The sequence below is a fragment of the Staurois parvus genome, unplaced genomic scaffold (genome assembly GCF_062004578.1).
Source record: "Staurois parvus isolate SC_StPar_1 unplaced genomic scaffold, SC_StPar_1.0 ptg001570l, whole genome shotgun sequence".
Classification (NCBI taxonomy): Eukaryota; Metazoa; Chordata; class Amphibia; order Anura; family Ranidae; genus Staurois; species Staurois parvus.
The window spans coordinates 726,604-753,348 of record NW_028319366.1 but is presented as its reverse complement, the minus strand read 5'-3'; the positions used below and the strand labels follow the sequence as shown (position 1 = coordinate 753,348).

The window sequence follows — 26,745 nt, the reverse complement described above, 5'->3', positions numbered from 1 at the left end:
GCATATATAAAAGATGGGGGCACATGTGTTAAACATAAACATTTAAGATGTTTTCAACAAGTTTCCTAAGAGCGCTGACTCAGCGAGGACAAAATGCCATTTTTTTTTTATGCCAGCTTTCACTTCTTTCATTGTTATTAAAAAACTTTGAAGAGGTTGTGTAGTGTTGGCTTCACCATGGAGACCCAGCCAAGCAGTGCCAGAATAGAGAACGTCAGTCATGGAGGATGACCGGTGGCTGAATCACGGGCAGTGGGGGGAAACGGCAAAGATTGTTTAAAGAGTCGTTTTATAGCTTCTGAAGGTCTCAGTGCAGAGATAGCAAAATAAACTCCATGTACTTGTAATGCTTCACGCCGAACTTCACACAGCACAACAATTTCTGAAAATGTATTTGAAAAAAGGGAGGGCCGCCATCTTTAAAGGATAACTCTACTGATTGAAACTAACTGTTGCTGTTGACCTCCTTCTGAAAATGCTAGTTCCTATTTTTCATAAAGTTACAGCTCCATAAAGGTGAAGTTGTCCTTTGAAGAGACTCGACTATCCAAATAAGAAAAAGATCATTTAGCAAAAAAGTTTTGTGATTTTAGGATCATGCTAACAAGTCCATTTGCCATCTAACATCTAACATGTCAATGATTACTGAATTGCCAATTTTGCAAATCTACAAATTTTACTATTTTTTTAAATTAAAACCTATTATATGATCATAAACGACATCTTTGTATTCACTAGATTACAAACTGTACGCCATATTGAATAGACCACTGTGTATTCCTCCTACAGGTATCTCTGCCCGCCAGGTTGTGCAAATAAGAAGGCAAAAGTTTTTGGAACTCTTTTCTATGACAGTGTAAGTAGTTCACATAAACTACGAGGCTTATTTTGAGTGTTTCTAAAACACTTTATTTTCTAGTTTTGCATAGAATGGGGAAAAGAGGCTGTGAAGGGAGTCACTTTGGGTGGTGGGCCTATGCAATACAGCTCACTTTGGATAGGTGGGGAGACCCCTGTCTCAGCTCCCCATATCCCTCTTATGTGTAAGTCACCCTGTGCCTTTTAGGGGTCCAGGGTGATCTGTCCTTGTGTTGACATGTCTAGAAGATAGGTGGGTGGGGGTTGTGGATTGTTTGGTGTTGTGTGGTTGCACCCCATTGTTCTAGTGTGTGTCTTGCTTGGGAGCAAACTATTATGGGATGTATGTGTTTATGTGTATTAGCTTAGTGGGGGGGGGGGGGGGGGTGTCTCCAGCAGCCCTCCCTCCTGATGGGACTGTCTGCTGGTGTAAAGTTTGAATACCTGTGTGTCTCTTGTTACTAAATGTAGATTGTCCTGCCCTGTGTCATTATGCAGGGAGGGAAGATTGTCCCCTGAGTGTTTATATCTTGTATCTGTGTTCAAATAAACCAGTCTTGTATGGTCATCTGTGGTGTCTGTTGTCGGTGTTCGGATGGGGAAGCGGTATTCTAACAGAAGTAATCAGCGCAGGCTGGGATGGTTCCATTACAGAGGCCTTATTGGTGTTTATTACTGTCTGTTGTCCTGATGCCCAGAGATTTATCCTATTTGCCCGGTAACCATTGTCACCAATATAAAAAGTGAAATAAAATCCCACAATTTATAGTTGTCACCAGAATGGAAACAGAAGTGAAATACTCCAATAGGGACAACTACATTGGGGACATTTCCTCACACTGTCATTTCTCCAAGAAGTCCAAGAAAACTTGAATAATTCTTTAGATTATTGAAAAAACCAATAAATGTATTTTGTTGGTCTGAACAATCCCCCTTCATCAGGGCTTACATATTAAAGTATACTTAAGATCACTCAAAGTCGCAAAAGGAGTTGATTGAATTGAGATAAAATGTGTGTGGATTACAAAGTGTCCCAAAGATAAATTTGGCAGCATATGTGTACTTTGACTCTCTTTATTTTCCAATCGCTGATGAAGGGGGATTGTTTGGACCTCCGAAGCCTGTTGACTATTGTATTTGAACCTCTGATGACTGGCTAAAGTTTTTGGACTCTCTTTGATCTGGCAATCTTTATGCAACTTCTTGTTTAGTAAAATCAACATCACCAGGGCCTTTGTGTCTTACAAAATTGAATTGGATTGAGTATTGTCAATTATGTAACGGTGATTACTACTAGTCCACGTGCTTTGCTAGGAATTTTGGAAAATTTTGAAAAAAAAAACCCAAAGAAACTTTCCTTACTCTGTATAAGTTAGTTTTTTTGTTAGCTCCACAAGAACGTTGAGTGATGACCACAGTAATGATGTCTTAGTTCTGATAGCTACGTTAGGCCAGATATTGACCTCACCAATTTGAAGATATTTAACAAATCCAATGTTGCCACAGATGTCCAGCCTCTGCCGGGCAGCAATTCACTATGGGGTTATCGATAATAATGGCGGTCTGGTGGACATCACGCGGAAGGGTCGTCTGCAGTTTTTCGTTAAGTCCACGAGGAACGGCGTAGAATCTTTAAGGTAAGACACAGGGGCGGACTGACAACTCATGCGGCCCCTGGTAAGACATTATGGTTTGGTCTTGGGTAGGGGTAAAGAATTTGTAAATGTTTGTTTTCCAGATCATCTGCACTGATCACTTATTTATTTTTTTACTTTCTTTCCGCAGTAAATTTAAACCAGCAAATTCCTTCATGGTCGCTAAAGTTACTGGTAAGTGGTACGGGAAATCTGTGTGCTTATAGTTACATTCTACAAGCATTCCTGTGCAAATCACAGGCTATTTGTGTGCGGTGCGATTGGAGCCCTACATTTTGTATGGCTCTAATTACACCGCACCAAAAAGGTACAGGACCCATTTTTTTGGTCCGCACTAGAATCGGATCACATGGGTATTCACACATATGCGATCCGATTCTACACATCGCACCGCGTTTTGCGGACCGCTTTCGGGGTGTTGTTAACTTAACATACACACCCGCAGCAGTTCGCATGAACGGAGTGTGATTCTGATGCGATGCGGAATTCGCACTGAAAATGCTGTGATTTCCGCACCACATCAGTGTGAACCCGGGCTCAAAATATATATCCAATCAGGAAGGTTCCCCTACTACACAGTTGTTGGGAACTTTATAATACAATGAAGTTGTAACACTTACATTTACTGTATTTGGATGATTTGCTACAGAGAAAAAGAGCAGTGGTTCTCAACCTGTGGAAACTCAGGACCCACATTTGTCCTTGGTCATTAAGTTGCGACCCAAAAATAATTTAATTTCCGAAACATTATTATTTATTCCACAAAACAACTACATAATTTTACATAATAAAACACTTTTTTTAGACTTTTAAAATAAATAATTATTTTAAGCATACATAAAATAACATAAATCCACCAATACCCCCTAACTTTAAAATGTTACTAAACCCCGGACCCTGCATTCACTATATCTGGTCTCCTCTGACACTTCATTCACTATATCCGGTCTCCCTGGACCCTGCATTCACTATATCTGGTCTCCCCGGACCCTGCATTCACTATATCTGGTCTCCCCGGACCCTACCTTCACTATATCTGGTCTTCTCGGACCCTTCATTCACTATATCCGGTCTCCCTGGACCCTGCATTTACTATATCTGGTCTCCCAGGACCCTTCATTCACTATATTTGGTCTCCCCAGACCCTGCATTCACTATATCTGGTCTCCCCAGACACTGCATTCACTATATCTGGTCTCCCCGGACCCTGCATTCACTATATCGGATCTCCCTGGACCCTGCATTCACTATATCTGGTCTCCCCAGACCCTGCATTCACTATATCTGGTCTCCCCGGATCCTACATTCACTATATCTGTTCTCCCAAGACCCTGCATTCACAATATCTGGTCTTCCTGGATCCTACATTCACTACATCTGGTCTCCCCAGACCCTGCATTCACTATATCTGGTCTCCCTGGACCCTGCATTCACTATATCTGGTCTCCCCAGACCCTGCATTCACTATATCTGGTCTCCCTGGATCCTACATTCACTATATCTGTTCTCCCCGGACCCTCCATTCACTATATCCGGTCTCCCACAGTACACACAACATGGAAATGCAATTATATTAGTAAATATAAACTACTAAATACCTTTTCTCATCAGCAGTATACAGCAGTCTTGTGACTTCTGTCAGTGTCCAGCTGAGCACTGGATAAAGCTTGTAGGAGGAGTTTTCTTTCTGCTGTAGGAGGATGCAACACCTCTGACCTTTGTCTGGACAGTGCTGATTGGCCCTGTGCTGATCACATGCACTCTCCCAAGAAAAAAAGAAAAACCTCTCTAGCAATACACACCAAACTAAGCATGTGCAGAGTGTCGCCACACGATATGTCTTATCAGGATTTAGCCCACCCTTTCATGCCCCCATTCCTTTCCTCTTTTATGCTCTTTCCATAGCCCCCTTTCACACCCTCCTTTAATACCCACCTTGACCCCCTTTTCATGCCCTTACCTTTCATGCACACTTTCAGTCCTCCCACCCCCCCAATCATCATCGTTTTCCTGTTTTCTTTCACTCCTTTCAAATTGCGCTCTCCATTGCCCATCCACAACCCAGGAGAAGTACCTAGTGGAGTCATTCCCTGGTGTCCAGTGGTGCTTTTCTTCCCTCCTGCGTGGCTGGCTGGAAGGAAGGAAGTGTAGTCACTTTCTCCCAATGCTGCTGCGGAGGAAGGAGGAATGAGCATGAGGGCCGTAGGACCACTTTGTAAGTGCACCGTGCGCACCACCTTAATGGGACCGGCTGGCCGCAATAATATATATTAGTGTGGCCAGCAGTTTTTATTAAGCTATGTTGCCAGGGCACCGGACGTTTTATTAGGACATTAGAGAGGCCTGGGGGGCACTTGCCCCTTGACCCAGTCCGCCACCCACTTTTGGGTCGTGACCCATTACTTGAGAAACATGGCTTTAGAGGAACAAATACTACTTTGACCATTTTGGTAACTTTGTTGTAAAATAAAGAGCTGACACTCACCCTCTATGTCAGCCATTCTCAGCCAGGAGTCCTCCAGAGATGCCTAGGGCTTCCTTGATCTGTGGCTAATTAACCTCTCATTTAATGGAACCTGTATAGTTCCAGGGACAACTCCACAACCACCAATGACATCAATGCTCTTTTTAGCTGTCTATAAGGGCTCATTCACACTTGCTTTGGTCTCTGAGGAGGGATCCACATATGGATCGCTATTCAGAGAGCATTGGGCAGGCGGTGAGGAAGCGATACAATACCTCCTCACCACCTGCATTAACACCTTGATTGCTGCGCTAGTGCACTGCCTTTGTGTGCATTTGAAGGCACTTGCAGAATTGCCGCACTCACTTGAATGGATTGCACTTGGCGGGCACTATGCCCGATGAAACTACAGGGGGTTATAATTACTGCCGCATCTGCAAAGCAAAGAATTGTGGCCGCGGCATGTGTATACTCTGAACTGCTGCCTCTCTCAATTAAGGAGAAATGGTTAAAATGCGACTCAACTGTGGTCTTTTATCGCCCCTCAATGTAAATGAGCCCCCACTTGCCTTACATAGCTGTCTTTTCTTACTTTATGGCACAATTGGTAGATTTGAATGTTTTCATCTGGGACAGCTGACAAGGATCTTTCTATAGTAAGTTCTCAGAGACTGATAATGAGTGTCTATCTATGACGTGCTTGTGTTTTGTCTTCTCTCCATAGCACAGACAATTGACTGCTACTCAACTGTGGCTGAGATCTGCCCCTTCGAAAAGCCAGCTAAACACTGTCCAAGGTAGGCATGTTGTGGTTGCTCTTTCAGTCTGATATCATAGAAGATTTTTCATCTAAATTGTTCTTTAGTCAGTTTATTATGTAGGTGGAACATTCTATGGAAGAGCTAAAGCATACCTAATGTAGGGTATAAACCAAACAATAATCCACCCCCTTGTCCTAAACCTCAACCTAACTCCTAACTACACCTTCAGGCTCCAGTATAACACTTAACCCAAAACATCAACTTAACTCTTAATAATGGAAGGTCACCAGTGGCTGCACCTATTCACAGCTCTCTGCACAGCCAGCCATTGATTACCTGTGGTGAACGCTGCTGGACACACTTTGATTAGGTGTGGCCGCCAGCAACCTGTTATTATAGTGAATGGGGCCAGTGGTCGCACCTACACTCTGACAGCCGCTAAGAGCCACAGGGAGAACTGCCGCTACAATTCGCACTGGTCCTTATTGCCGGAGTGAATGTAGCCTTAGGAGTTGAGTTGATGTTTAGGGTTAAGTGTTATACCCAAATGCCAGTGTGAATGTAGCCTAAGCCTCATATTAAGCATCATCCTAAGGGCTTGTGTCACTGGGCTTTTGTATGCTTCAAGTGGGTTTTGCATTCCTTTATATCTACTGCAAAACCCATTTGAAGCAGGTCCAATGCAGGTCAGAAGAGATTAACTGCAGGTTAAATGCACCCATCAATGAATTCAGAATTATTTCAGTTGTCTCAAACTGATGGTTTGACATTGACACAAGCCCAAACTCTTATCTCATAACCTAAACGTCAGTTTAGCTCCTAACACTAAACCTCAACTGAACCCCTAGACCTGACCCTAAACCTGAACTTAACTCCTTACCCTAAACCTCAACGGAACCCATAGACCTGACCCTAAACCTGAATTTAACTCCTAACCCTCAACTGAACCCATAGACTTGAACTTAACTTCTAACCTGAAACCTCAACTGAACCCCTAGACCTGACCCTAAACCTGAAATTAACTCCTAACCCCTAACCCTAAACCTCAACTGAGCCCATAGACTTGAACTTAACTCCTAACCCGAAACCTCAACTGAATACCTAGACCTGACCCTAAACCTGAACTTAACTCCTAAACCTCAGCTGAACCCATAGCCTTGAACTTAACTCCTAACCCGAAACCTCAACTGAACCCCTAGGCCTGACCCTAAACCTGAACTTAACTCCTAACCCGAAACCTAAACTGAACCCATAGACCTGACCCTAAACCTGAACTTAACTCCTAACCCTCAGCTGAACCCATAGACTTGAACTTAACTCCTAATCCGAAACCTCAACTGAACCCCTAGACCTGACCCTAAACCTGAACTTAACTCCTAACCCTAAACCTCAGCTGAACCCATAGACTTGAACTTAACTCCTAACCCGAAACCTCAACTGAACCCATAGACCTGACCCTAAACCTGAACTTAACTCCTAAACCTAAACCTCAACTGAACCCATAGACTTGAACTTAACTCCTAACCCGAAACCTCAACTGAACCCCTAGACCTGACCCTAAACCTGAACTTAACTCCTAACCCTAAACTGAATCCCTAGACCTGACCCTAAACCTGAACTTAACTCCTAACACTAAACCTCAACTGAATCTTTAGGCCTGACCCTAAACGTGAACCTAACTCCTAACCCTAAACCTCAACTGAACACCTAGACCTGCCCCTAAACCTGAACTTAACTCCTAACCCTAAACCTCAACTGAACCCATAGACCTGACCCTAAACCTGAACTTAACTCCTAAGCCTCAACTGAACCTGTATACCTGACCCTAAACCCTTAACTCATATCCTCAAATCCAAACCTAAACCCAACTCTTAAGCCGAAGCATCAACCTAATTCTTACCCCCAACCCTAAACCTTACCATTACCTTTAGGTGAAATCTTATACCTCAACGTAACCTTTAATTAGGTTTAGGTAGCCCTGACCTTTACCTTAACACTTAACCCTAATGTTAAACCTTAAAGTAACTCTTGAACCTAACCCAAAGCATCAACCTAATTTTGTTTCCTAATCAAAACTTTAACTCTGCTCCATAGCCCTGATTTTTGTGAAGACTCATAATTATGTAGACCTTCAAGAATATAGGGAAACATTCCCTAGCCCTCTGTAGGCAGCAGCATGACTATACAGTTATTGTCTTGGATCAGTCATTTTAAATAAACTGTGGGGGAGGTCAAAATGGTGAGATTGGTGACCTCAAAGTCCACCATAGTCCTTCCTCTGACACTATCGATGCAACAAAAACAATAGCATTACTCTCGTATTAGCCCCAAAAATGTAGTATACATTTCACATGGAAAAATCTATGGTGTCCTATAATGACTTCTACAATGATGGAGTCAAATTCCGACAGCCCTGGCATCTGTAAGAAAACGTTGGCTTGGATCCATCTAGCATTGGGTTTGAGGTCCCCTCAGGGGCAGACTGACAACTCATGGGGCCCCTCGGGCAATAAGGGATCATGGGGCCCCTGTGTTTTTGCCCGAACTCAAAAAAGCCTATCAAAAAGGTGCCAGGGGCATCTCATGGGGCCCCCTACTGACCCTGGGCCCTCGGGCAGTGCCCAAGTTTCCAAATGGTTAATCCGCCCCTGGGTCCCCTTATTACAGCTGTATTGTTGGGGGAAGCTGAAAACCAGAACCTAAAGAGATACAAGAAACTAATCCAACCCACCAACTCTTCAACAGTTTCGGATGGAATTAACCTTCAACCGTTCTTCGCCATCATCTTACAGAGCAACAGAGAATCGAGGATTTGGCATCTGATACTCCTGATGTAATGGCACATAAAGAACATTAATAAATCTTCACGTTTTTGGAGCCAGAATATATATTGGAAAAGAGGGTGTTTTTTTAATGCCGTTCTGGCACAAGTGGGAACCTGCAATAACCTGTTCATATTGTCTTCCAGATTTTACTGCCCAAGTCACTGTAAGGACGAGCCTTCCCACTGGGCACCAGTCATTGGCTCCAACATTTATGCAGATGTAAGTGGTATTTGTTTTACTGCTCTTTACTTTTATGGGGTAGCTGTGTGGATGTTGCAAGTTATTATACAGGGCTGGTGCCAACTTCACACTGAGCCAGTTTCCTCATTTCCCATCCAGGATAAGCCTGGTAAAAAAAATACGAATGATCAGCTACATACTTAAAGAAGATCTCTGTATGTTCTGCTCCGCCAATTCCAGTTTCTGTTAGTCTGCCCCCTGTGTTAAACTGCTGCTTTACCCTCATGCATGAGACTCCTATTTTCTGAGACTACAGTTTTTTTTATTTGGGAGTCTCAGATCTGACCTGCGTATGAACATCAAAGATGACCAAACACTTCAGGGGCCCTTCCCTCTGTCTTACCTGTGGGTGGAATTCATGAAAGTCATCACTGTTTTGTTTATTATTTAGGTGGTGCACAGGGAGATGACTATAAATGAAGGAATATTGGGATTTTTTAATGTAGGACTGTTTGCTACAAATTAGTAACTCCCTCTCTACCCCGGTAATGGAAATCTCACTGTTATGGGAGGGGCAGAGATGCAAATTACTGCGGAGAAATTTCAATACTGTGGGAAGGACGGGGGGCACATAATACAGTGGTAGGACCTCATCATTGTGGGAGGGGTAGAGATACAAACTACTGGTGAAAATCTCACTATTGTGGGAGGGGCAGAGACAAAAATATGGTGGGAAGATCTCATTATGGGAGAGGCAGAGACACAATATACTGGGGAAAATGTCACCATTGTGGGAGGGGCAGAGACACAAACTACTGGGGAAAATCTCACCATTGTGGGGGGGGGGGGGCAGAGACACAAACTACTGGGGAAATATCACCATTGTGGGAGGGGCAGAGAAGAAATATGGCGAGAAGATCTCATTATGGGGGAGGCAGAGACACAATCTACTGCTGGGACATGTCTCCATTGTGGGAGGGGCAGAGAAACAAACTACTGGGGGAAATCTCACCATTGTGGGAGGGGCAGAGAAACAAACTACTGGGGGAAATCTCACCATTGTGGGAGGGGCAGAGAAACAAACTACTGGGGGAAATCTCACCATTGTGGGAGGGGCAGAGAAACAAACTACTGGGGGAAATCTCACCATTGTGGGAGGGGCAGAGACACAAACTACTGGGGGAAATCTCACCATTGTGGGAGGGGCAGAGACACAAACTACTGGGGGAAATCTCACCATTGTGGGAGGGGCAGAGACACAAACTACTGGAGGAAATTTCCCCATTGTGGAAGGGGCAGAGACAAAAATATGGTGGGAAGATCTCATTGTGGGAGGGGCAGAGACACAATCTGCTGGGAAAAATCACACCATTGTGGGAGGGGCAGAGAAACAAACTACTACAGGAAATCTCCCCATTGTGGGAGGAGCAGCAACACAAACTACTGCAGGAAAATCTCCCCATTGTGGGAGGAGCAGCAACACAAACTACTGCAGGAAAATCTCCCCATTGTGGGAGGGGCAGAGACACAAACTACTACAGGAAATCTCCCCATTGTGGGAGGGGCAGAGACACAAACTACTACAGGAAATCTCCCCATTGTGGGAGGAGCAGCAACACAAACTACTACAGGAAATCTCCCCATTGTGGGAGGGGCAGGAACAAACTACTGAAGGGAAATCTCCCCATTGTGGGAGGAGCAGCAACACAAACTACTGCAGGAAAATCTCCCCATTGTGGGAGGGGCAGGGAAACAAACTACTACAAACTTCAGGGAAATCTAACTTTTCAGATTCAGGTCTCTGGCACTTGTCAGGTCATTTAATCATAGAATGATAGTGGATTGAATGGTCAAGGAATTGGCTGTAGAGTTCTCATTCTTCCTTGGTGTTGACTTCTTCTTGACATTCACCTGATTTGTTTACAAATCATTCTAGAAGAAATTCAAGAAGGAACTTAGCTGTGGCTCCACCACATTGTGTTCAGACCATTCATGTCCATCTTCATTACAGGTAGTTTTACTGAATGATGTGATGAGCTTCCAACACATCAATATGATGAGCTATCAAATAATTATATTGGTGAAGAGTAGGGAGGCAAGGTATGCAGACCAGTCAGAACAAATGTTTCTCTATGTATGTGATCACCGTTACGGGTGGACGTTGGGAGTTGTGGCTGCAGGTGGTCAAAGATTGCTGCAAGATTGATGTAAAGCAGAAAGCAATATGTGAATGCGGCTAAAAAACAAGTGACTTCTAAGAAAGACGCGTGTCGGAGTTTTGTAAACAGTGTATAAATACTGCCGGCTGTGCTTACCCCCCCTCCTCCCCGCGTCGCAGGATCGCACACATGGTCTGCATTGGCCACATGTGCTTAGGCTTTGAGCACATGACAGTTCCAATAAAGGATGGAGCAATTCTTAGGAAATCTTTCGTAGGAGTCTGTCCTTTGGTAAACCTTGCTGGGAGAGGCATTTTGTTTACCAGTTAAAGAGGAAATGTTCCTACCAGGGTTTAATTTGGATCTTAACCACTTGACCTCCAAAGGATTTACCCCCCTTTCCTGACCACGCCATTTTTTTTGCGATACAGCACTGCATTACTTCAACTGACAATTGCGCGATCATGCAACATTGTATATAAATTACATTTATGTCCTTTTTTTCCACAAATAGAGCTTTCTTTTGGTGATATTTGATGACCTGTGTGATTTTTTTTATTTTTTGCGCTATAAACAAAAAAAGACCAACAATTTTGGAAAAAAAACCAATATTTTTGACTTTTTGCTATAAAACATATTCAGTAAAAATTTTTTTAAAAATAACATTTCTTCATAAATTTTGACCAAAATGTATTTTGCTCCATGTCTTTGGTAAAAAAAATCCCAATATATGTAAATTAATTGGTTTACGTGAAAGTTATAGCGTCTACAAATGGCAGTATATATACTGGAATTTTTTTTTGTATACTAGTAATGGTGGCGATCAGCGACTTATTGTGGGACTGCGGTGGGCATTCTGACACTGGGCTATAGTGTCTATAAATGGCGGTATATATACTGGAATTTTTATTATTATTTTTTTTTTTTACTAGTAATGGTAGCAATCAGCAACTTATTGCGGGACTGCGGCGGGCATTCTGACACTGGGTTATAGCGTCTACAAATGGCGGTATATATACTGGAATTTTTTTTTGTATACTAGTAATGGTGGTGATCAGCGACTTATTCCGGGACTGCGGCAGGCATTCTGACACTGGGTTATAGCGTCTACAAATGGCGGTATATATACTGGAATTTTTTTTTGTATACTAGTAATGGTGGCGATCAGCGACTTATTGCGGGACAGCGGCGGGCATTCTGACACTGGGTTATAGCGTCTATAAATGGCGGTATATATACTGGAATTTTTTTTTGTATACTAGTAATGGCGGCGATCAGCGACTTATTGTGGGACTGTGGCGGGCATTCTGAAACTGGGGTGAACTGACTAACTGCCACTGACATCCCCAGTGACACCAATACAGTGATCGGTGCTAATAAAATGCACTGATACTGTATTAATGACACTGGGCAGGAAGGGGTTAACATCTGGGGCAATCATAGGGTTTACTGTGTGCTGTGTGTGATTTACTAGGGAGACAAGCTGCTTTGTATTGCTCTGCTGTGCAAAAGTGAAAAGGTTTACTTTACAATCGCTTTAATTTATACAGAATAGAGTGACCCAGGAAACCACCACTTTTGGCCTCTAGATGGAGCTGACGATCATAGGAAACCAATACTTATTTACTATGATCATCAGCACTACCTAGTGGCCATCATGCAGTTCCTGTTTCACTCTATTCTGTAAGAATATGACAATTATAAGTGTAAATGATAATGATAAAGTTACAAAGTTTTATAATAATCCTTACTAATAGGGAACAAAGTGGCTTGCAATGGTCCTCAGAGCCTGTGCCCTTCGTTTAATCTCAGCGGAATAAAAACAGGTTTTATTTATTGAATGGAATCTATCTCATCCAAAACAAAAATGTGCCCAGATCACTTTTTTCCATACCCCCCCCCAGTAGGCATTGCTTGTGAACCTCGAGGAAAAGTCACTCTGCATTCCTTCCCAGCACTTGGCGTACCGCAGACTTAAAATACGATTCTTACATCCAGTCTACCTAATACAGCCGGCATTCCTGGCTCTGCCCTTGTATGGGTACAGAGTGCCATGCCAATTTACAGGGCGAAGCCTGCCAAGAGATACGCATTGGCCTTAAAGCGGTCTAAGGGTCCTTTCACACTGTGCACTTAAAGCGGTAATAAACCCCAAACCTAAAATGTAGTATATTGCAGCTTGTCAATCATTAGATATGGTGTCTGTATCAGTTTTTCCTTTCTTTGGCTCTCTTCCCCTCTGTTTTCACCTGGTGAGCTGGTCAATACCACTTTGGAGGAATGAGCATAGGACACAGCAGACAGCAACACTGTCAGTCCTGGGGGGGGGGGGGGGGGGGGTAGTGTTAAATGTATTAGCAGATTTGAATACAAAAACAAATGAAATCTTGTAGACTTCACCTCCGCAACATCTCCAAGATACGCCCATTCTTAACCTCTGAAACTACTTTGCAACTTCTTCCCTCCCTGGTTATATCTCGCCTTGACTATTGTAACTCCCTCCTCACTGGCCGTCCTCATCGCAGGCTATCCCCTCTTCAGTCTACCATGAATGCTGCTGCCAGACTCTTCCACCTTACTAACCGTTCCATATCTGCCAATCCCTCCACTGGCCTCCACCCCTCTCTGCCAATCCCTCCACTGGCCTCCACCCCTCTCTGCCAATCCCTCCACTGGCCTCCATCCCTCTCTGCTAATCCCTCCACTGGCTTCCCATTGCCCAACGAATAACATTCTAACATTCAAAACATTAACAATCACATATAAAGCCATTTATAACTCTGCCCCAAATTACATCACCAATCTTGTTTCCAATTATCACCCAAACTGTACTCTCCGTTCCTCCTACGACCTCCTGCTCTCTAGCTCCCTTGTCTCCTCCTCCCATGCTCATCTCCAGGACTTCTCCAGAGCTTCCCCCATCCTCTGAAACTCTCTACCCCAATTTATCAGACTATCGCCTACTCTGCTCACTTTTAGGCCATCTCTGAAAACCTATCTCTTCAGGGAAGCCTATCCTGCCCTCAGCTAATAATGGAATCTTCTACTCCTCCTACCACTCCATCCCCCACAGTTATTACCTTTTGTACCACTAGCCCCTCCCTTTTAGATTGTAAGCTCCAAGGATCAGGGCCCTCCTATCCCTCTTGTATTGAACTGTATTGTTGCTGTATTGTCTTCCGTTATATTGTAAAGCGCTGAGCAAACTGTTGGTGCTATATAAATCCTGTATTATAATAATAATAATAATAATATATAAATCCTGTATAATAATAATATATAAATCCTGTATAATAATAATAATATATAAATCCTGTATAATAATAATATATAAATCCTGTATAATAATAATAATATATAAATCCTGTATATTAATAATATATAAATCCCGTATAATAATAGTAATATATAAATCCTGTATAATAATATATAAATCCTGTATAATAATAATATATAAATCCTGTATAATAATAATATATAAATCCTGTATAATAATAATAATATAAATCCTGTATAATAATAATATAATAATAATAATATTAATAATATATAAATCCTGTATAATAATAATATATAAATCCTGTATAATAATAATATATAAATCCTGTATAATAATAATAATATATAAATCCTGTATAATAATAATATATAAATCCTGTATAATAATAATAATATATAAATCCTGTATAATAATAATAATATATAAATCCTGTATATTAATAATATATAAATCCCGTATAATAATAGTAATATATAAATCCTGTATAATAATAATAACAATATCCAGCTCACACTTTATAAACAGTTACAGCAACCTTTTGTAATAAAGGTTTTGCATGAATAAATAAAAGCTGATCATGCAAATGACTCATCCATGTAAATGGATACATTCTGCTGGAGAGCTTGAACTTCTGAAAAGCAGTAGAGTTGCTGGCTGACTCAACAGATAAGAATAGAAGAAAGAGAAAACTAATGCAGCCATCACATCCAAACATTGGTAAGCTGCAAAATAATAAATGTTTGCTTTTGGGTTAATACTGCTTTAAAAAAAAATGCTGTGTTCAAAAATACATCAGAAGTGAATGAGTGTGAAAGGGACCTTACACTTTTACTTGGGTAATTGAAATATCTACCACTCGTGTGCTGAAGCCGAATGAAGGAGCTTCATCCTACCTGAAACTTGGGTGTCATATAAGCAGCAGCTTCAAGCAGATATGTTGCTGAGATCCTAATAGACCTGGTGCTGTCTATACTGGTGACTGGTGGGTGTGGTCAGAATAGGCATGGTCAGAATAGACATGGTCAGAATAGGCGTGGTCAGAATAGACGTGGCCAGAATAGGCGTGGTCAGAATAGGCGTGGTCAGAATAGGCGTGGTCAGAATAGGCGTGGTCAGAATAGGCGTGGTCAGAATAGGTGTGGTCAGAATAGGCGTGGTTTAAGAGTCTACAGAGAAATCATAACGGAGCATTTGAGTCTGCTCACAGTGGCCTGATGGGCTACTTGCCATGCGGAGAGACTGCTGTGGTAGAGGGACGGCCTCGTGAACATTTTGTATAACTGCGTAGACCGTCCTGTTGGAGTGACTGGTATGGTATGCAGCCAGGACTGCTCATCGTCCCGCGGGAGAGCTTGGACTGTCTCTCGGCTCATTTATTTTTGAATTTTTTTTGCTGGTATCTTATTGGTGATTGGTGTCTTTTATATTCCAGACCTCCAGTATCTGCAGGACGGCGGTCCACGCCGGAGTCATAAAGGATGAGGTTGGTGGGTACGTCGATGTCATGCCTGTGGACAGGAAGAACCATTATTTCGGCACCAATAAAAATGGGATTCATTCAGAAAGGTAGAGTCTAATTAACCCCCAAAATAACTTTTTTTTTTGGGGGGGGGTTGCTGAATGTTAAAGGGGACCTTCAGACCAATAACAAAAGAAAAGAAAGGACTACTACCACTCAGCTTTTTTAGGGACTCCCATCGGAATTCATATCAGACCCTTCTCCGAGCTTGCCAGTAAAGGGATGGGGGAAGGGGGGGCAAGCATGTGCCCTTCGCCCTTCTAAGCCATACCAGGCCAGATGCCCCTAACATAGGGGGGGATGGGGGGGTATCTTGACAGCATCTTTGCACATGTTGATAGGGACAAGGACCTTTTCCCCATAACCCTGGCCTTCTGGTTGTGGGGGTCTGCAGGTGGGGGCTTACTGAAATGTGGAAGCTGCTTCTGCACAGTACTCCTTTTTAATTATTCACAAAAAAAGGTAACCCTCGGTAAACACTATAGTGTACTGAAAGTGCGCACAGTAATGAGCAAGAACCAGAATGCTCCCAATGTATTTTTGCAATTGGGAGAGTTCTGACCACTGTGACTGCCAATCACGGCGATCACTTGATTGTAATGCCCACCTCCTCATTCTGGCATTTAGTTCCTCTTAAAGTGTTACTAAACCCCCAACAGTACAATCAGTCTGTAGATGCAGGAAAGCATGCTTGTTATACTCACTGTGGAACCTAAGGGGTTAATCCTCCGATTTGTGTAAAAAGGATGTTTGATCCTGCCTTCTCTGATCCTCCCCTTCTTCTACTGTCCCCAATCCTTCTGCTGAGAAAACAGAGTTCTAGGAGTCACTTTGCACATGCTCAGTTTAGTGTGTATGTCTAGAGAGTTTTTTTTTTCTTGGGAGAATGCATGTGATCAGCACAGGGCCAATCAGCACTGTCCAGGCAGAGGTCAGGGGTTCTGTATCCTCCTACAGCAGAAAGAAAATTCCTCCTACAACCTTTAACCAGTGCTCAGCTGAACACTGATAGAAGTCACAAGACTGCTACAGTGGGGATCGAAAGTTTGGGCACCCCAGCTAAAAATTTGTATTAATGTGCATAAAGAAGCCAAGGAAAGATGGAAAAATCTCCAAAAGGCATAAAATTACAGATTAGACATTCTTATAATATGTCAACAAAAGTTAGATTTTATTTCCATCATTTACACTTTCAAAATAACAGAAAACAAAAAAATGGCGTCTGCAAAAGTTTGGGCACCCTGCAGAATTTATAGCATTCACTGCCCCCTTTGCCAAGCTGAGACCTGCCAATGTCATGGATTGTTTCCAATCATCGTCTGGGAAGACCAGGTGATGTCAATCTCAAAGGTTTTAAATGCCCAGACTCATCTGACCTTGCCCCAACAATCAGCACCATGGGTTCTTCTAAGCAGTTGTCTAGAAAACTGAAAATAGTTGACGCTCACAAAGCTGGAGAAGGCTATAAGAAGATAGCAAAGCGTTTTCAGATGTCAATATCCTCTGTTCGGAATGTAATTAAGAAATGGCAGTCATCAGGAACAGTGGAAGTTAAAGCAAGATCTGGAAGACCAAGAAAAATATCAGACAGAACAGCTCGCAGGATTGTGAGAAAAACAATTCAAAACCCACGTTTGACTGCACGATCCCTCCAGAAAGATCTGGCAGACACTGGAGTTGTGGTACACTATTCCACTATAAAGAGATACTTGTACAAATATGGTCTTCATGGAAGAGTCATCAGAAGAAAACCTCTTCTACGTCCTCACCACAAAAATCATCATTTGATTTTTGCAGATGAACATATAGACAAGCCTGATGCATTTTGGAAACAAGTTCTGTGGACCGATGAGGTTAAAATTGAACTTTTTGGCTGGAATGAGCAAAGGTACGTTTGGAGAAGAAGGGGCACAGAATTGAATGAAAAGAACCTCTGTCCAACTGTTAAGCATGGGGTTGGATCAATCATGCTTTGGGGTTGTGTTGCAGCCAGTGGCACAGGGAACATCTCACGAGTAGAAGGAAAAATGGATTCAATAAAATTTCAGCAAATTTTGGATGGTAACTTGATGCCATCTGTGAAAAAGCTGAAGTTAAAGAGAGGATGGCTTCTACAAATGGATAATGATCCTAAACACACCTCGAAATCCACGGGGGATTACATCAAGAGGCGTAAACTGAAGGTTTTGCCATGGCCTTCACAATCTCCTGACCTCAACATAATTGAAAATCTATGGATAGACCTTAAAAGAGCAGTGCGTGACAGACAGCCCAGAAATCTCAAAGAACTGGAAGACTTTTGTAAGGAAGAATGGGCAAAGATACCTCAAAGAAGAATTGAAAGACTCTTGGCTGGCTACAAAAAGTGTTTACAAGCTGTGATACTTGCCAAAGGGGGCAGTACAAGATATTAACTCTTCAAGGTGCCCAAACTTTTGCAGACGCCATTTTTTTGTTTTCTGTTATTTTGAAAGTGTAAATGATGGAAATAAAATCTAACTTTTGTTGACATATTATAAGAATGTCTAATCTGTAATTTGATGCCTTTTGGAGATTTTTCCATCTTTCCTTGGCTTCTTTATGCACATTAATACAACATTTTAGCTGGGGTGCCCAAACTTTCGATCCCCACTGTATATACTGCTGATGAGAAAAGGGATTTAGCAGTTTATATTTACTAAAATAATTTCATTTCCATGTTGTGTGTACTGTGGGAGACCGGATATAGTGAATGCAGGGTCCGGGTAGACCAGATATAGTGAATGCAGGGTCCGGGGAGACCAGATATAGTGAATGCAGGGTCCGGGAAGACCGGATATAGTGAATGCAGGGTCCGGGGAGACCAGATATAGTGAATGCAGGGTCCGGGGAGACCGGATATAGTAAATGCAGGGTCCGGGGAGACCGGATATAGTGTATGCAGGGTCCAGGGAGACCGGATATAGTGAATGCAGGGTCTGGGGAGACCAGATATAGTGAATGCAGGGTCTGGGGGGAGCGGATATAGAGAATGCAGGGTCCGGGGAGACCAGATATAGTGAATGCAGGGTCTGGGGAGACCGGATATAGTGAATGCAGGGTCTGGGGAGACCGGATATAGTGAATGCAGGGTCTGGGGAGAGTAGATATAGTGAATGCGGGGTCCGGGGAGAGCGGATATAGTGAATGCAGGGTCTGGGGAGACCGGATATAGTGAATGCAGGGTCCGGGGAGACCGAATATAGTGAATGGGTTTAGTAATACTTTAAGCCCCCGGTCACATTGGGTGCGACTTGGCATGCGATTTGCAAATTGTATGCCAAGTCGCATCCTATTGTTCTCTATTAGAGCAATCATATCAGTGACTCAACCGCGACTTTAGGTCCTGAGCGCACAATGCCTTCCAGTAATAACAAATCGTTTTTTTTAATTCCAGCATCAGGAATCGGAAAGAGGGCAAATCCTTCCGTATCTTCACCGTCAAACAGTAACCCAAAAGCCGTGGAATGTCTACATGAACTTTGAGAAGACCAAAAACACCTTCCTCTGTCTGCTCTGCAGAATTGGGTCAAACCACCATCTCCTCCTCCGCCTCCGAACCCCAACCCCGAAAAAAAAAATAATGCCGCGTTCCGTACCGGAAAAACTAGCGCACGCCACCGCAGCTCCTGCAACCAGCCGGGCCGGGAGGAATTCTCCGGATTCCAAGACGCTGAGCAACGGATGTCAGTTCCTGATACGACGCCAAAGAAACTACACTGTCCACGGGGGCCAAAAGAGAAAAAAAAGTGGCGGGCAGACTTGGCTTTCTATGTCTTAACTGCGTTTTGGCAATATCGTATCGCTTCCACGGACGCGGGTCCCAGATTTCGCCTCCAGAAACAGAAAGCATTCGGGGGAAGTTGCCGTGTTTTGTTTTTGTTTTTTTTTTTAACGGTTTGTTTCGTGGTGCCTCTCAGTACTGTATATAATTGCCTTTCAAGTTTTGTACTTTTTTTGTATTATTTTTATTAATATTATTATTATTGTTATTATTATTAAGATTGATGGTTTTATAAACAGCAGCGCTGGTTTTTTTTTTTTTTAATATCGGGGTTAATATTTTCACCCTGTTTTTTGTATATAGTCTTGAATATGCAACATTAGGAAATGGATGGTGCCGTATTTACAAAAAAAGTTTTTTTTTTGGTTACCGTGATGTACAGTGTGGTCAGGATTTTAACCCTTGTGCCCCATTTTTATTTCATAGCATTTATTCTGGCAAAGCATGGTCTGGGCCATGATGTTACCCGTTACTGATGCACATACATGGTAGCGGTTCTTCGGAGGCAGGACATAAAGTCCCTTTTTTCTTCTACATACCTGTACAGAATTACCACAGCCTTTTGGCTGATCAGTGAGCACAATGTATCCAAAACCATGGTTGACCAATGCCCGCCGCCCTATAGTAGAAGTAGTGCTACAGGGTGGCAGGGCTGTGCAAAATCACGTGTATATATATGGGATTTGCATATCTGAGTAGGGGGTGTGCACCGCCCTACCCGCGCCACTATTGGCGGCTAGAGATGTCAATCACTTGGTCCCGGCTGGCGAATCCCGTCCGGCACTCAGCGATTGTTGGGGAAAGCTGAGAGGGGAGAGACCTGTGAGTAAACAACACAGGTCTCTCTGCTGTCAGCAAGGACATGCTGCTTTGTATTTCTCTGCACAGCAGAATGTCTCCCTAGCAGGGGTGGACTGACAACTCATGGGGCCCCCGGGCAATAGGGGATCATAGGGCCCCTGTGTCCTTGCCCAAACTCAAAAAAGCCTATGAAAAAGGTACCATGGGGCCTCCTACTGATCCCAGGCCCTCGGGCAGAGCCCGAGTTTCCAAATGGTCAGTCCATCCCTTCTCCCTAGTAAAAAGCACACAGCACACAGTTAACCCTTTGATTGCCCAAACGTTAACCCCTTCCTGCCCAGTGTAATTAGTACAGTGTCAGTGCTTTTTATTAGTACTGATCCCTGTATTGGTGTCACTGGGGATGTCAGTGGCAGTTAGTCAGTTCCCACCCAGTGTCAGAATGCCCCCCGCAGTCCCGCTATAAGTCGCTGATCGCCGCCATTAGCACTGATCACTGTGTTAGTGTCACTGGGGATGTCAGTGACAGTTAGTCAGTTCTCACCCAGTGTCAGAATGCCCCCCGCAGTCCCGCTATAAGTCACTGATCGCCGCCATTAGCACTGATCACTGTGTAAGTGTCACTGGTGATGTCAGTGGCAGTTAGTTCCCACCCAGTGTCAGAGTGCCCCCCGCAGTTCCGCTATAAGTCACTGATCGCTGCCATTAGTAGTATAGAAAATATCAAAATAAAAATCCCAGTATATATACCGCCATTTGTAGAGGCTATAACTTTAACGTAAACCAATTTATTTACAAGTATTGGGATTTTTTTTTAGCAAAAACATTGAGCAGAATACGTTTTGGTCAAAATTTATTAAGAAATTAGATTATTTAAATTTTTTTACTGGACATGTTTTATAGCTATAAGTCAAAAATATTGTTATTCTTTCAAATTTGTCAGTATTTTGTTTATAGCGCAAAAAAACAAAAAACCCAAATACCACCAAAAGAAAGCTCTATTTGTGGGAAAAAAAGGACAGAAATGTAATTTATGTACAGCATTGCCTGACCGCGCAATTGTCATTTAAAGTAACGCAGCGCCGTATCGCAAAAAATGGCCTGGTCAGGAAGGGGGGTAAATCCTTTGGAGGGCAAGTGGCTATAACCAAAACTATTTTTGGAGAAGAGTAGAAAATTTTTTTTGTGTCCCGTTGGGGAGAGTTGCCTTCACTTCCTGTCCTGGAGACACAACAGGAAGTAAGAGAATGTCTCTCTAAAGTGAGAGGACATCCCCGCTAAGACAGTCATCCCCAATGGGAAGATTTCTCCTTACTTTCCTGCTCTGGCAACAACCGCACACATTTGGATTTCCATCACTCTGTCAATGGCCACCAGGACCAAAAGCATAACTACCAACATTAAGGGGCACTGGGAGTGGGTGCTCCCAAGGTACGCCCACTTTTTAGGTTGGTGTTGCCCAGATACCGCCACTAAGTATACAGGGGCTGGCCAATTTATGGATTGGCCCTGCTCAGACTCTATATATGCGGAGACCACCCTCATCCACGCCAGTCCATGCAATTAACTCCTTTTTGCATTACTGCTCATGTGCAATAATTCAAATAAGGATGATGCTGTGATTCCAGGACATGGCCCGGGACACAGCATAGGTGGGACAGAGGATTTAGGTTTAGGACTATCCCACCAAATCCGGGACAATTGGCATCCATGTGATTAGGAGGGTGAACCTCTCAAGAAGGGACACAGCAGAAAAAAATCTCATAGAGGCTCCAACCCTTTCCCACTCCATCTAAAACTAAAAAATTGTTGGCTATAGATCCACTTCAAAAGAGAACACGCACACACACACCGCTCTTCAAAGCAGCGAGTCTGCCAGATATACACAAAGGTACCTAGAGTTCTGATTACATGTCAACCATTGTGTTTCAGCCCAGGTTCACACTATGCGGTGCAGGAGACCGCATGTAATACGCACAGGAATCGCACTGCATTCCTGTGCAAATTACATGCAAATGTCTGTGCGGTGCGATTTGAGCCATACATTTTGTATGGTTCAAATCGCATTCGCACCAAAAAGGCGCAGGACCCTTTTTTAAATTCTCACCTGAATTTCTAGCAATCGTATCACGTTTTGCGATCTGTTTTGCAGTGTCAATAATTTATCCTTGCCACCTGCACCAGATTGAATGAACGCGATGCTATTGCAAAGAGGAGGGGGAAGTGCACAGGATTTGCAGCGTTTCCCGCACCGCATTGGTGTGAACCCGGTCTCAATCTGTTAAAGGGTCAGTCCATCCAAAACTGATGTTTCACTAATTAATATCTCTATGAGAAATGAGGAGCCTTCAACTAAGGTGGGAGATCTTGTTACCCTTGTGTTACTTTGTATATTTTTTTTGTTAGAGGTATTAGGAGACTAGTGGGTGTTCCAGCATGTCAGCATCCAGTCAGAACCAAAATTTTAGATAGACTGGCCTTTTAAGATTCCTGTGGCTGTGATGAGCTCTGTTCCAGGCTTGTTGGCCATCGTCTTTGCAGTGTATGGATATACCAGGTATCTCCTTCAGCTTTATGGTGCTGAACAAAATAGAGCAGAGAAGGAAATGCCATCATGCCCTGAAGACGGTGAGGAGAGTATTAAAACAATCCTGTTGCTTTGACCTGATGTTGACTAGTAAGCCAAATGGTGGGATGGAGGCGGGGCAGTGGCACCAGACCATATGAAGTGCAGTTTATGAAAAAGGTTGGCACTCTCCCTTCATAGTGCTGGGAAGGCAAGAAGAGTGTGTGCGGTAACGATCTTTTGGCACATAAACCATTTCCCGTGTACATGTCCCAGCTCTGTATTTAGCGGTTTGGCAGGAGATGGACCCTTTGAGCTCCTCCTTTTTTTGTGAGATGCAGCGGGGTGCCGCTTTTTATTTTTCATTCATTAACCTTTACATGTCCCAATGGCTTGAGGTGGTTGAAGTCAGATTAGTGCACTTGCAACAAAAACAAGTGCTATCCGTGATACTTTTTTTTTTTGCACCAACATCCAACTTTTCAGGACAAGCGTTTGGGGCGTACCCCCTTCTTCAAGGTCCAAGCAGTAAGTACACCCCAAAAGTAAGTACTACTTGGACCTTGAAGAAGGGGGTACACCCCGAAAGCTTTGGAAAATTTGGATGTTAGCACCAATTAAAAAAAAAAGGATCACGGACATTACTCAATTGTTTTTGTCACCTTGGAAAGATCACTGGCTCATTGGTAGAGGTCATGAGAGCTCATTGGCCAGTGATCCAGAATGACGTTTGATAGGATGTTACAGAGGTGGGTGGTGCAGAGGTGGACGGGCTATAGTGCAAAACAGGTTCCATAAGGGCCCATTCACACTATTGCCGAGGCACGTTATATTCATTCTGAACGGTACGCCAACACACATTGTTCACCCAACATGCATTGTGTTGCAGTGTGCTGCATGCGCCATACTTGTGCTGCATGCGCAAAAAAGCAAAAAAAGGAAAAATGGACTTAGGCTCCATTCACACCCATGCGTTTTTTAGTGCCTTTTGCAGAAACGCACTGCAGTCCATTTAACATGGTTTCCTATGGAACATGTTCACATCTCAGCTTTTTTGAGCTGCTGAGTTTTTGGAAAGGGTCAGGGACTTTTTTAAAAGCAAAAAGCTGCGGTTTTGCTACAATAGAGTTCAATAGAGAAGCCGCTGAATATTTTTTACGTGTTTTTTTGACACGTTTTGCATTTTTATTCTGCCCAATAGAAAAAAAAATAATTCCACTTAACAAAACAAACCAAAAAAAAAGCTGAACAAACACAAAATGCGTCAAAAACGTGTGTAGAAAAGCGCATTGGGCAGCTAGTTAAAATGGTGGTTAGGGATGTCAATCACCGGGTCCCGGCTGGAGATTCCCGACAACCAGAGATCTCGGTGTAAAACTGACAGGGGAGAGACCTGTGTGTAGACACAGGGCTCTCTCCTGCCAGCAAGGATATGCTGCTGTGTATGTGTGGGGGGTGCGCGCCGCACCAGGTGACACCTACCGCATGGGGTGACACCGGACCCGCTCCACTTACAGGTAAGTTGTAAAGCAAGCCGATGATCCCTGCAGGATGGATCGGATCTGCGGATTGAGGATAATGGATTGGAGTCCGATCCATTATGCTCTCCAATTCGCAGATCCGATCCATCCTGCGGGGATTGTCAGCTTGCTTTACAACTTACCTTTCATGGAGCGGGTCCGGCGTCACCCCGTATAGGTTGCATGCCGAAGATCTCCGCAGGATGGATCGGATCTGCGGATTGAACATAATGGATCGGTCTCCGATCCATTATTCTCAATTTGCACATCTGATCCATTCTGCGGAGATCTTCGGAGGGGGTGTCACCAAGTGTTATCGCACCAGGTGACACCAACCCTAGGGACGCCTCTGAGTACATGTACTACTTTTGGTGCGATTTGCATAGACTGTGTCAGATGTCTTGCAAATCGCACCTGAAATCGGCATCTCATCCAGGTTTGAAATCGTGAGACTTCCCTATAAGTCGCACGATTTCAAAGTTGGGCTTGATGTGACTGGGGTGTTACTGCCTGTTTTAACTTGTGGCTTTAGTCAAGCCAGTGGCTCATAATCAAAGGACTACAAATCCCACCAAGCATTCTCACGCAGCAGGAAATGCTGGGAGTTATGGTTCCCCAGCAGATGAAGGGTCGTCTTTGACTGTAGGTTGGGTCAGAGGATACGAGGTCTTCAATGGCCGTTCACCACCAATGGGCTCCATGACGTCAAATGTTGAAATGTTTGTGTGTCATTTTTTATTAGGAATCCTACCTCATGCTGGTAATCACATTGGTTATATGTTGTATATTCTCCACCTGTACATGTCTTCCCTTCATGACTCAAATCAATAAAAGTCTTTCAATCTCTTTGTATTTGGGTCTCTTTTGTCATTAAAGTGATATTTAAAGGAAATGTCACCTGTCATGGAGGCTGCTGACTAGGGGCATCCCTAGGGTTGGTGTCACCCGGTGCGGTCACACGTGGTGTCACCCCTCCAGAGGTGGGCGGTCCCTGTTCTTCCCCTCCCTGTGTCCCCGTCGCACCCCCCGGACCGGTGTTGCAAGGTCAGTTAACCCCGTATAGGTTGCAGGCCTACGATCCCTGCAATATGGATCGGATCTGCGGATTGGGGAGCATAATAGATCGGACTTCTGGCTTTGAAATCATGCGACTTCACTGTAAGTTGCCCAATTTCAAAGTTGGGATGTCATTGCGATTTGAGGTGCGATTTGCAAGACATCTGACACAGAAGTCTATGCAAATGGCACCAAAAGTAGTGCGTTCACTGCCTTAGAAATCGATGTGGCTCCCACCAAGTCGGAAACGCACCGATATGGCTGTAATTGTGGACAATAAGGTGCGGCTTGGCATGCGATTTGCAAGTCGCAGTGCAACTGGGGTCTAAACCCAAACACATATTAAATAAACAGGTTCTGAGGCTAATTTAATGCAGATAAGTCACTAGATGAGTTTAATGACCATCTTAATCAGAATCTGTGTAATTAATATATGTTCGGTTTTAGTGAGGGTTCACATCAGTCCTTTGTGGTAAATCCCATGTGATTTGCACAGGAACCGCACCGCATTCCTGTGCAAATCACATGCGATTTGTATGTGGTGCGACTGGAGCCTTACATTTTGTATGGCTGTATTCGCACTGCACCAAAAATGTGCAGGACCCTTTTTTGGGTCCGCACTAGAATCAGATCGCATGGGTATTCACACCTATGAGATCCGATTCTGCACATCGCACCGCGTTTTGCGGACCGCTTTCAGGGTGTTGTTAACTTAACATACACACCCACAGCGGTTCGCATGAATGGGGTGCAATTCTGATGCGGTGTGGAATTCCCACTGAAAACGCAAATTCCGCACCGCATCAGTGTGACCCAGGGCTGAAAGTGATGAGATGGCAACCCTACCTTTAAATGTCAAGAGTGTTATGTTACAGAGCAGCTAAAAGTGCATTCAGATCAAATGTGAAACGTTCGCGTAAAATGTACTCCGAGACCACAATGCCAGCCGGGAGCATTGTGAAAAGCCTACTGATTTTGACCGTAATTGGGTTATTATTATTATACAGGATTTATATATTATTATTATACAGGATTTATATATTATTATTATTATTATTATACAGGATTTATATATTATTATTATACAGGATTTATATATTATTATTATTATACAGGATTTATATATTATTATTATACAGGATTTATATATTATTATTATACAGGATTTATATATTTAATATTATTATATGGGATTTATATATTATTATTATTATTATTATACAGGATTTATATATTATTATTATATAGGATTTATATATTATTATTATTATTATTATTATACAGGATTTATATATTATT

The 26,745-nt window shown here is 43.1% G+C and overlaps 1 protein-coding gene across 1 annotated transcript in view; it reads left to right on the top strand.

Moving 5' to 3' along the window:
• The window catches only part of CRISPLD2 (cysteine rich secretory protein LCCL domain containing 2), a 75,795-nt gene extending 50,553 nt beyond the window's left edge, over positions 1 to 25,242 (top strand). The window contains exons 9-15 of the mRNA XM_089662862.1: positions 790 to 856; positions 2,365 to 2,495; positions 2,644 to 2,687; positions 5,702 to 5,774; positions 8,707 to 8,782; positions 15,615 to 15,748; positions 19,117 to 25,242. Coding sequence (XP_089518988.1) covers positions 790 to 856; positions 2,365 to 2,495; positions 2,644 to 2,687; positions 5,702 to 5,774; positions 8,707 to 8,782; positions 15,615 to 15,748; positions 19,117 to 19,171 — 580 coding nt within the window. The 3' untranslated portion in view covers positions 19,172 to 25,242. The remainder of the gene's footprint in view (positions 1 to 789; positions 857 to 2,364; positions 2,496 to 2,643; positions 2,688 to 5,701; positions 5,775 to 8,706; positions 8,783 to 15,614; positions 15,749 to 19,116) is intronic.
• Positions 25,243 to 26,745: the final 1,503 nt, after the last annotated feature.